This window comes from Rattus norvegicus, chromosome 2 (genome assembly GCF_036323735.1).
Source record: "Rattus norvegicus strain BN/NHsdMcwi chromosome 2, GRCr8, whole genome shotgun sequence".
In the NCBI taxonomy this organism is placed as follows: Eukaryota; Metazoa; Chordata; class Mammalia; order Rodentia; family Muridae; genus Rattus; species Rattus norvegicus.
This window is the reverse complement of record NC_086020.1, coordinates 178121426-178133637: the sequence shown is the minus strand read 5'-3', so window position 1 is coordinate 178133637 and position 12212 is coordinate 178121426. Positions and strand designations below refer to the sequence as shown.

The 12212-nt window shown below is 46.8% G+C and overlaps 1 protein-coding gene across 6 annotated transcripts in view; it reads right to left on the bottom strand.

Moving 5' to 3' along the window:
- Positions 1 to 6004: 6004 nt before the first annotated feature.
- The window catches only part of Gatad2b (GATA zinc finger domain containing 2B), an 81442-nt gene continuing 75234 nt past the window's right edge, over positions 6005 to 12212 (bottom strand). For 5 of the 6 annotated variants that reach the window (XM_039102301.2, XM_039102302.2, XM_008761144.4 and 2 more), the window contains one exon: positions 6005 to 11499. In XM_039102301.2, coding sequence (XP_038958229.1) covers positions 11366 to 11499 — 134 coding nt within the window. In that variant the 3' untranslated portion in view covers positions 6005 to 11365. The remainder of the gene's footprint in view (positions 11500 to 12212) is intronic. The other variant, NM_001024888.1, reaches the window with a different exon arrangement.

The window sequence follows — 12212 nt, the reverse complement described above, 5'->3', positions numbered from 1 at the left end:
CCCTTAAACACAGTCCCTCCCGTGGTGACCCCAAACCAAAAAGATATTTTGCTATAACTTCGTAGCTCTAAGGTTGATAGTTATGAAACTCAATGTAAATATCTGATATGTGTCCCCAAGGGGGTCATGAACCCCAGACTGAGAATCACTGGCCTAGAGCCCCGTGTACACAGGCAAGTGCGTACTTAGCTACGACTCAAGCCTTCATCTTAACTTTCTGTCGAGACAGAGTCTCAGTCAAGGAGCTCTGCTTTTTGTTTTGTTTTGTTTTTTTCTTTTTAAAAAAAGCTTTATTTATGCATTTTATGTATGTGAGTACACTGTAGCTGTCAGACACACCAGAGGAGGGCATCAGATCCCATTACAGATGGTTGTGAGCCACCATGTGGTTGCTGGGAATTGAACTCAGGACCTCTGGAAGAGCAGTCAGTGCTCTTAACTGCTGAGCCATCTCTCCAGCCCTGTTTTGTTTTTTAGATTTATTCTGCAGCTGGAGAGATGTTTTCAACTCTCACACGGTGGTTCACAACCATGTGCGACTCCAGTTCTAGGGGACCTGATGTCTTCTGTCCTGCAGGTACCAGGCATTTACACACATACACATTGCACAGATACACATGGAGGCACACATGGATACATATAGAATAAATAAGATCTAAAACACCTTTTAAAAGGAAAACATTAGACATTGTTTTATTTTTAGCTGCGAGTGTGCACGTGTGTCTGCCCTGTGCGGTTGGGGACTCAGGGAAACCAGAGTCTCTGCAGCTGGAGCCACAGGTGGTTGTGGGCCTGCTTGACGTCAGCGCCGAGAACAAAACCTGGGTTCTCTGGACAGGCTACCCAGGCTAGCCTCAAACCCTTGCTCCTCCTTGCACTTGCCTCTCAGGAACTGAGATTTTGGGAGTGTATGATTTGCTCATTAGTACTGTTCTGCTTTATGGTGCTGAGAAGTTAGTCTAGGGCCTTACACATGCTGGGCAGGCGCTCTACCCCTCTGAGCTGTCCTAGCAGGCCCTGGACAGGCTTAACACTTGGGATCCTCCTGTGTTAGCCTCCCCAGTAGCTTGAGTTTACAGGCCTGCACCACACGACCCTGCTAAAATTTTCATTCTAGAGACTCATGGTCTCATCTGAGTAGTTTTAAGTGAGGGCACTTATGGAAGGTTTAATTCATGTTACGAAGGAGCAGAAGGGGCTGGAGAGATGGCTCAGTGGTTAAGAGCGCCGACTGCTCTTCCAGAGGTCATGAGTTCAATTCCCAGCAACCACATGGTGGCTCACAACCATCTGTAATGGGATCCGATGCCCTCTTCTGGTGTGTCTGAAGACAGCTACAGTGTACTTGTATATGATAAATAAATAAATCTTTAAAGAAAAAAATGCTTACTAAAAAATAATAATAATAAAAAAAGAGCACTGACTGCTCTTCCAGAGGTCCTGAGTTCAAATCCCAGCAACCACGTGGTGGCTCACAACTGTCTGTAATGGGATCCGATGCCCTCTGCTGGCATACTGGCAGAACACTGTATGCATAATAAATAGATCTTTAAAAAAAAAAACCCCAGAAAATACAAGGTTTAAAAAGATGACTAAGGATGACAGCAAAACCAAACAAACAAAAACAGACAAACAAAAACAAAAGCCAAGGCTGGTTTTCACCCTGTGCTGAGGACAGTGACAGTGTGCCCATAGCCTTGGTGGTGGTGGTGGGTTTTGTTTTCCATAATAAATGGGGGTGGGAGGGCGGGTCACATAAGGAACATGTGGTTTAGGCACAAAACCAAAACCGTTTAGTTTATTTCTCCCCTACACATTCTCTTCTTCTTCTTTTTTTTTTCTCTTTTCTTTTTTTCGGAGCTGGGGACCGAACCCAGGGCCTTGTGCTTGCTAGGCAAGCACTCTACCACTGAGCTAAATCCCCAACCCCCACATTCTCTTGTTTGGAGGAAGAGTCTGTAATTCTTGAGTGCCTAGGGGAGCCTCAGAGGGAAGGTGAGGCCGGCTAAGGTTTGTCACACAGGATACAAGCTCACTCTCTATTTTGTTCTTCCTCCCCCTCACAATATAGTCCTAGATGGCTTTAAACTTGGCCTGTGGCCCAGATTAGCCTCCAACTCAGGAATATCCTCTTCCAGCCTATACACAACTCTGAATCACCACAGCCAGCTTGGGCAGGTCATTTTACTTGTAAATTAGGGATCAAACTGCAGCTCTACGGGCAGCTCTAAAACCGGGCCACAGATGTCTGCTGGCTGGAAGCTCCTGGAGCAGAAACCATGTGGGAGATAGCAAGGGTTCTCCCTATCTGAGTATTAGCCCACCTCACAGTAGGCTTCTGCCTGGCCTCAGAACCTAACTCCACAGTGCACCAGACCCAGGCGTTGGAATCTGTCACAGTCCCCTCGTCCCAGTATAGCCACTTGTTCCTTGAGCCTCCTGGATATGGAGCTGCCCTTCTCCCACCCTCCCCAGGCTACTGCTCTTACTCCGGACACTTTCCCACAGATGGCTGCTCCCTCAAGTGTTGAGGGCCTCCAAATTGTGGGTACGGGAAACCTGGTGATTTCTGACGTGTCTGTCCAGCACTTAGGGGTCTATGTCTGTGCCCCTAATCAATCATGCACCTGTGTCCAGCACAAGTGTACAAGGCTGGGCAGCGTGCTCCAGGGCTCGGCAGGAAGGGACTGGGAACACTCTCTCTCTAGGTCAGGAGAGGGTCTAGAAGGCAGGGGGCAGGAAGGCTGGGTCTCTGGATGCCTTCCTCACTTCCTCACCTGCCCAACTCTCCTTGCTTGTCTAGTGGCCACAGTTAGTCCTGGAGCAAGATTCCTGTGGGGCTCAGGGTCTCACTGACTCTGGACTGGTTTAGTTGAGGAATGGAAAGGTGCTGTTCTGGGAATAAGATCAAACTCACAACAGGTACTAAGGTCTTACCTCTCCCTGCCAGATGGTCCACAGTGCTCTCTAGATCTGTACCCTACTGTCATACACCACACACACACACACACACACACACACACACACACACACACACACACACACACACCCCCACCCCTTCCTTCTCTTCTCTTTCTAGCAAGTACCTCTGTCCTGCCTGCTCTGTACGTTAGTGCTGCACACATTGATCAGTCCTCTCTCTGAGCAGGTCTGTCTCCTCCTTGAGAGCACTTCCTTCAGCCCATATGTTTTGGCTTTTCTTTGGCACACTAAGAGTGTGTGGGGTCTCTGCTGAAGATGAGGCTATTTACCGACAGGTGGCAGAAAACAACATGGGCTCTTATCAAGTCAGTGCCCACATGGCCTGTGATAGGGAACCCAGAGCCATGCCCAACTCCCAGGAGTCTACAGAGTATGACTCTGTTCATCTCTGAAGTGTCCCAGGAAGACATTGCTTTACCTCTGGCCAGCCCAAGGTGGGCATGGATGTGTGAGAGAGCAAGGCCTTCAGTCACAGATTGGGTGCAAGGGCCAAGAGTGAGTTCTTGGCTCTAACCCAGTTCTGTCCAAAGGTATGTTCTGGAAGTCATTCTTTGGGCCCTACCTACCTCAGTGATCCCCAAAAAGATAGGTTTCTGGGACCTAACGGATTGCTTCTGATTGTCTCTTAGGCTTTCCCACTGCCCTTCAGTCTGACAGAGCAGTTGGGAGTCTCTTCCTTAGTCCAGCTGCAGCTCCTGTAGCCTCCTCTGCTTTCCCTGGGAAGCCTGGAAGGACCAGTCAGGTATCAGGAGCAGTGTAAGTTCCCTTATGGAGGGCTTTGGGCATGTAGCTGGTGAGAGAGGATACTGAGATATCAAGCTAGTTTCCAAGAGGTCATGAGGTAAGGCACACTTGAGAATGTATTTAGCCTAGAGGCTGCCACAGCCTATAACCCCATTGAAGGGCTCATTCAACAAAGGTGCCAGGTAGGCCTCTCCCCCATGCTGCTTCCTTCGCTGGTAGCAGTGTGACAGCTGCTTCAGCGCTGTAGAGTAACTTCAGGTGGGCTGGGGCTGCCACCTATTTTGTTTTTCTCTGCTACCTTGCTATCCTAGGCTTCTCCACCACCGTTGTGTAGAGCCACCTATGTGCAGGCTTTCTGAGAACTGTCACCCTGCTGGGCCACTGTGCTATACTCTTTCTCCACTGTTTCTCTGGGTTGCCCCAGATACCTCGATACCTTGGGAAGCTGGCTCCTCTCACACTCCTGTGCTCCCTGCCTAGCCAGAGGCCCTCCGTAAGACTAAGCCCCAGGCTTTCAACAGGAAGAACAGTGTCTGTCCTGGGTGATGTGCCCCACCTCTGGTGAGTCCGGGGCCAGGAGGAGGGTAGTATGACTGGGATCAAAACAGGTCCCACCAAGGGGACACAGGACTACCATGGATATGGACAGGAAAGAGGGCTCTGATTCCAACCTTGGTCACAGACTATCCCTAGAATCCAAGGCTGGATACTCTTGCTTTTAGGATGACAGCAGCCCCACGGTTGGTGGTAAGTGGCCTGCCCTCACCATTTCCCTCCTATTTCTTGGGCCAATGTGGAAAGTTGCTAGGGACACAGTCTGTACCATATGCTCAAATGGCAGTGTCAATTCTTTCCCATTATTAGTTACAAATTATCCTAGGAGAAACTAAGGCAGAGGAGTTGTCTGAGTCTTGTATTTGCATAAGATCTGCTGGCTACAAGCACAAGGGGAGATGATTATAGCTCTTGGGGTACAGGATTTGGTGGATGAAGGCCTGAGCCAGTCCAGCATGGGGAACGGATGGACTGTCCTCTCCATACCTGGGGAGGGGTAGGAACTGAGACTAAGGCAAGAAGCCGCAGGACTCCAGCTAGGGGCACAGAAGACAGGCTCAGAGCAGAAGGAAACCAATGAGGAACTGAACTCATTGGTGAGGACTCAATGGAGAGCTGGTGGGTGTGTTTAAGGGTTGGACAGGGGCCTGATATCAGGGAGGGCTGTCATCACTTGTCTCACCATCACAATGTCTAGCCAGAAAACTAGGTCTGACCAGGTGCAGGCAAACTGTGTTGTGAGCAGCAGAACAGAGGGCACGGCTCAGCTAGGGCTGAAGTTTCTGCTCCTCTTCCCCCAACACCAAACATTGAGCTTCTAAATAGAAGCACCCACTCTTTTTAGGGAACATCTTCCCAACACCATATGTTTGATCTCTAGTTTTTGTTTTGTTTTTAGCATTTATGCATGCAGGAGTTTTGACAGAATAAACAGAGGCTATAGGCACCTGGCATTCCTACTCCTCCCTTTTCCAGCCTCCAGCACTCAGTAGCAAATGACCACTTGTCATGTAGTTGTCATGCGTTGTAAAAGCAAAACCTCAGTAACTACCTCAGCTAATCTTTACCTGTCCCACAGGACACTGGAAGGGACACTTGTGGAAAATAAGCCCAAGGCCTAGGGAACCACATGTATCGCTTCTTCTTCTGTGTTCAAACAGAAATGCTAGGACTAGTAACGAGATTCCAGTAATTTCCCCATCAGCTCCTCTAATGGCATAAAACATGGCAGAAGATTAGGGGCTGGCACAGTCCTGACTTAAGTATTCCAGAAAACAATACTGTCTTCTTTGGTCAGGAGCCATCTATAAGTTTTGTTAGAAATAAAACATAAAATGCGGGAGCCAAAATGATCGATGCTTTCTGTTCACAGGCAAACTTGGGTGAGAGGGCTAAGAATATGCTGACACAGCAATTCTAGGCCTTTCTGGGAAAGATGCATTCCAAAGGTTAAGGTTTAATATGTGTGAATCTCTAATGCTGTGAGACCACTAGCCAGAGAAACCAGCTACCAACAATTACACTACTAGACTAGTGCAGGGGTGTGTGTGGGGCACGGGAGGTCCCTCGGGGCGCATAGGTCAAGTCTGACCAGGGTCAATAGTGGTGAGAGGGACAACAGTGGAGGCACAGCCATAGCTCACCCATCAACACTCAGACTCTCTCCACCAACCCAGTCCCACTCCCACCCTGGCCACAACTGAAGCACAAGCCACAGGAAAGCTTAGAAACCATTCCTTTCTTTATTAAACATAGCTTGCAAGTGATAAATATTACAAAGTTTTTCTTTTAATCCTTTCTCCAAAAATTAGCTTATTATTTGAATCTTCACTGCTGAAAAGCTCAGCAGCCTCTGAAACAGATGGGAGTGTATTTATCTTTTGAAAACCAGTTCCTATTGGTCTTTGTTTGTTTTTTCATTTTATTTCCCAAACACAATGCAGAAAATTAGAATGAGTTAAAAAAAAAAAAAGAAAAAAGAAAAAAGGAAACTTAAAAGAGAGCTGTGCAAAAGGGTCTTGTTCCTCCCACCCACCCTACAGGGAAGGCCGTTGCCATCCCACCTCCCTGCTCCCCACCACCCACCCCAATCTATCCTCCCCCTTCACCAAGGCCTCACCCACCAACCTGTTTTCTCTAGGCTTCGGTGGCAGTAACTTGAGAACAGACATACTCAGCCCAGGAAAGAGGGGAGGGGGGTAAATTGGGCCCCTGAAGGAGACAGACTGTGGAACAGTTGCCTTTGGGAGTTCAGATGAGATCTGAGGGAAGGAAAGATTTGGGCTACATCTGAGCCCTACTTGTTACCAAGATGAGGGAAATTCCACATCCTATAGCTCACAGAGACAGCAACTAGATTACCAACCTGGGGGGCATTTGCTGGTCAACCAACCTTAAGGACTGTGATTGTGAGGTGAGGCTTGGAGCCTGGTCATGACAAGGCTAGAAACACAAGAGCCAAGATGCCATCAGTCCAACACCGACATCACTGCCACCTTTCCCTTACCGATGTTGAGCCAGGGGACAGGCTACTTTCCAACGACACTGTCATACAAGTAACACTAACAAGTCACTTTCATTTCCTCCCTGGTCTCTCAGCCCAGCACTTCCCTCAGCTCAAGGTGCTTGTTTTTTGGCAGATGGGGAAAGAAGTGTGGAATTTTGAGCATGGAGGTCAGTGGTTGAGGACGCCAGCTCCACCAAAGCTCACACAGCAAGTCAGTAGCCAGGATCCACACTGTGTCTCCTTATGTCCTGGATCCTTCCTATAATCCTGGACCTGGAGCCCTATAATCCACAGGAGACAGCCTCGACTTAATCACATAACCTTAAATAGTTCAGATAGAACTTCCTTAGGACATTAAAATTCTTTCTTCCTACTATTCTACTATCTCCTGACAATCTACCCTTTTAGAGGTCCATGAGGTTCTTTTTCTGAAGGGTGGGGGAAATCCCTTGCATAAGAAAGCTTTGACACTGGATTTTGTTATATAGGTATATTGTATATATGCTGATGCAATCAGAGGGGGAAAACAGTGCAAATACAATTACAATTCATAATAATACTTGGTTTCAATGCCCCCAGGAACTGCCCCATTCCTCGGCTACCTCCCAAACTCCAGCACTTTCCCACAGTATCAACCTTATGCTGGGGGGTAGGAAGAGTGGGCAGGTTAGGGTAGGGAGTGGGCTCTGCCAAGGCAGTGCTGGTGACCTGGAGAGATTACTCCAGGGCGGGGAGGGCAAGGCACAAAATAGGAGTGGGTGGTGGGGGAGGTGGCATCTTTACGGAGGGATGGGGTTGGAGCAGCTGCCAGTCTCAGTGTGCTGGGCCGGGCCCACTCCTGTCCCCACCCTCCACAGTCCTGCCTCCCGCCACCCTCCCCTTCCCCAGAAACCCTTTTGCACGGATCATACACAAACGGGCACATTACAAAATGACATAACACAGTTTCACAATATCCATGGCTAGGGCTTTTTTTTTTTCTCTTTTTCATGTTTTTTTTTTTTCTACACAATGTACAATTCCTTTTAAATGGATCAAGAAATAGCTTATATACATGAATGAGTCCTTGTTATAACATCTCGGCAGCAAATATCATAAGCTAATGAAGACCTTGATGGAGAGGAAGGGAGCCTAGGATGAGTGGGAGGGGGCTGTGGAGAGAAGGGTTAGGCCTTCTAGAAAAAAGGGGAAATGGGAATGGTGGGGGGAAAGGAACAAAAGTAAAATATCAAGAAGCATCTTTACAAAGCAGTTCTATAGCTAATTCCTTTTAAAGGGGAAAGGAAAGGTAACCAAGGCAGGAAAACATTTATCTCGGTGTCTTTAAAAAAGAAATGTCTACCATACATATATCCCAAAATGCAGGAGAAATACTTATTCAGCAATGGAGGAGTTCAGATGCTGTGGTCTAGTGACAAAATAAAACTGACAAATAAGGACTTCTGTCTCCTAATTTTACCCCAGCCTTGCCACTAATCCACCCAGTTCAGGTTGCTATGGAGTAAGACACCATCCATGAATGACTGCTTATAGTGCCTCAAGGTCTGGAGGAAGCTAGATTGTATTGGTTGAATCCCCACTCTAATGACACCTCAGAGTCAAAGTCCAATGGTAAAGGACCACTGAACTCAGGCTTCCCTCCTGTCCTTAGGGCATGAAGGTTAGTGTCTAGAAGGGCCCACAGCCGGAGGATGTGCTAATTTTTCTTTAAAAAAAAAAAAAAAAAAAAAAAAAAGGCCTGGAAGGACACAAGGCAATAGGTGATGTAAAATGTAGAGGCTTGAAGAAAGGGGAACGGACAGGGCGGGACCTAAGGGAGGAGATGGAAGCTAATACTTCACCATGATTAAGAAAGATTTCATCCCTCTCGTTAATTCCTGGGAAGAGGATGATGATGGGAAAAGAGGATGAGAAATCAAATCTCAGTGACTGAGCAAAGGGCCACAGAGCTACACTAGCAGTACAAGCAGCTTCTATGTAATTGACCCCAAAGGGATAAAAATGGGGAAGACCCTACCCTCTCCCCTATGGCCTCAGCACCTAAACAGGCACTGAACTACAGGCTTCTCCTGCCACCACTCCCTTTCATTTCTATACAGCTTACTTCCAAACCCTAGTCAGAGTGGCCTGGCTCCCAGGGAGAGGACCTAGCTCAGGGCAAGGACAGGCCCCAGCTGGACGGTATTGCACATTCTCTGTTCCTTTTAATCTCAACTGAAAAACTTGGGCACCGTGTACCTCTGAGCACCTCTGAGTTGGGGGTCAGGGAGACTTAACAGAAATGGCACTTCATCATGGGGTAGGGAGAAGTTAGACAGACATGCCACAAGGCAAGATGACTGGTAAAAACATTTAAAAAAAAAAATGGAAGAAAAAAACCTTCCAATTTTGTGGAAGAGAAAAACAGAATCAATTTATTCAGTGCTTTCAAAGCACAGAGGGCAAGGAAAAGATGTAAGAATATATCTTTTTATATATATATATATATAATTTTAAAATAATCCCAAACCCAGCTCCATTAGTCCCCCCCTCCCTCCCCCACCACTTACAGTCAGGGGCACCACATTCCCCAGAAAAATACTTGAAATGACCTGCTTAAACTACTTGTTACTAGCATCTAGCTTCCAGGTCATTTCACCACTTGGGAGCCTGGACACGGCTGCATCTCTGCTCCTTTATTAAGTGCTCAATGAATCTGAGGGAAAGGGAAGAAGAAAAAGCCAGGAAGGCCCGTAGGGCCAGTATAATCACCCACAGTGGCACTGGGAAAGAAGAGACCAGAGTGGGGGATTGAGCTTGATCCAGCTTCTTTTCCCACCCTACCCCCAGATTTTATGGGAAAGGTGTATAATTCGTGTGTGTGTACAATTTTAAAAGTGCCTTCTTACTTTAAAAAAATTATTTAGTTTTTAAAAATAAAAACGAGGGAATTTCCTCAGGTGGCTATCAAGGGCAAAGTATTATAAACTCCTCATGCATCTTTGCTCAAAGCGTCCCGAGTCCACCCTGACGGCTTCTAGAGCTGTAGCGGCTGTACATGTACACTCTGAGGAGAGTTGGAAACCTTCGCCTTCAGGCTTCCCTAACCTCCCTCAACAACAGCTTGGTCCCCCCTCCTTGCCACAGTGTGGGCACAAGAATGCTAACCTCCCTAACCTCAGAGCAGCGACATTGCACAATTCAATTTACTCTTTACATTAAGAGTGCCAAAAAAAAAAAAAAAAAAAAAAAAAAAGGGCAAAATGAACAAAAATTTGGGGGTAGAGGAGCTTAGGGGAAGACAATACTTGTATAGCTGAGGTCCAAAGCTGATTTGACAAGTTGCTTGGCTCTGAGGAATTGGATCTACAGCCAGTGTAGCAGAGTCAGAGTGGAATACCAACCTGATTGGGGGCCTATACCCATTCTCTCTCAGCACTCAGAGGGGACAGGGATGGAAACCTGAGACTCTCAACTGCTGAGAGAGACCTCTTCTTCCTCTATGTCTAGTTTCCCCCTTCTGTCACATGATTCACGTATACTTATTCCAACTTCTAGGATACCCAGCCACCTGCAGTCTGGAAACTGCCATTCCTCTGGGACTCCGGTTAGAAGGAAGATGAACACTTGTTAAAGGGTATGAAGATGTGATGAGAGACAATTTAACAAAGAAAATAAGAGAAACAATCTCAAGATGATTGGCCTGGAACAGACTTCTGTGTCCTCACTGGGGTCAGGAGACCCATCTTACTCTTCAAGCACCTAGAAGGTCAGGACCTGGCTGCAGCCCTCTTTGGGACACTACTGAACTTATGTAACACCTCTTCCCCCATATCCCATGGTTAAGCTACAGGTAGTTTTCTGTTTTAAGGTTCTCCCTTTAGGCTCTTTTACTCACTGTCACAGAGTTCAACTTCATTACCAAAACACTGCCTCCTGAACTCTCCAGATCCTGACCAGCCATGGCTGGGACGCTATTCAGACTTGCTTGATGACACCCACTCCACAACTCAGGTTAAGTGCACTCAACATCTCCGTCCCTAACATTCTCAGTTATTTCCTATTGGCAGCTGAGGATCCACTGCGATCTGCATGTGATCACTGAATTGTATATCATATATATATATTTTTTTTTAAGAAAAGGAGGAGGGTTAGCAGAGGGAGGTAGGGTCATAAAGAAAACAGAAGATGGGGTTAACCGTCTACAGAACAAAGGGAAAACACACAATATAATTAAAAATGATAATAATTATAGCATAAAACAAACTTTAGAAACACACATCAAAGGGCTTAAATTCTCCCCAGGACCTCATTCTGACCTCTATCAGAGGCAAAGATCCCACCTCACTGTTAAAGGAAATCAAAGAGAGAAGACAGAGCAGCAGGAGAACAGATCGCAGCAGTGTGAAATCAAGGGGAGGTGGCAGGGCGGGGCATGTGTTTTCTTGTTGATGTCTATTTCTGTCTTCTGTTTTTTTTTTCGGTTTTGCTTTCCGTGTATGGTAGGCACCAGCACAGGCACTGCATGCGACGGAAGTGGGGGCAGTGGGAGAAATGGGGAAAGGGTTCAAGGATGGGGCAGCACGAGTGGGACAGGCGTTATTTCTGCCCACTGATGGACTGAGATATAGACCTGGGAGGGATCATGTCTAGAAGGTATTCACGCTGCCGGTCTGCCAAGCTTGGGGCTTTATGTCCTCCGATGCCAGTGTTCAAGTATGCAATGTTGACACCTAGATTCATCAGACAAAAGGAAAGGACAGGTATTAAGAGAAGAAACAACACCCCCTTGTCCTATCCTAGATTTCGGTTAGAAGTGGGGAAGAGGTATTTGCCATGGCCTGGACTTATCTACCCTTCTCTACACAGCTATACTCTTACTCCCACCAAGCTTCAGGGAAAGAGCTCCTCCAGAAATGTCAGTCCTATTAGGACTGATGAACGGTGTTTACAGTACGATATAGAAGAGGTTAGACCTTGGTGACAGAAAAATAATTAAAATGGACAAACAATCAATGTCCTGCTCTGATTTTCGGACCAATGCGTGTGGAGAAAAATTCTAGATCATTCATGCTGGACAGTTGACCCTGCTGTTCTAGAACTCACATGCTCAATGAAAGTGTTATCAGAATTAAATTTATAAAAGTACCAAAGTCTTAGTGCACTCATGGCTTAGTAAAGGTTCGAGTTGCTGAATAACAAAAGAACAGTTATGGACTAAGAAAACAGAAAACAAAGGAATGATGGGGTCTAAAGGGGTTGCTAAAGATTTGTGCATCCGTGCTAAAGGTGGCTCAATAGTTGGTAGTGACGCTTTTAATCCCAGTACTGAAGCAGAGGCAGGAGAATCTCTGAGTTCGAGGTCAACCTGGTCTATAGGGCGAGTTCCAGGACAGCTATGGGTACACAGAGAAACCACACCCTCTCCCCGATCCAAAAAACAAAC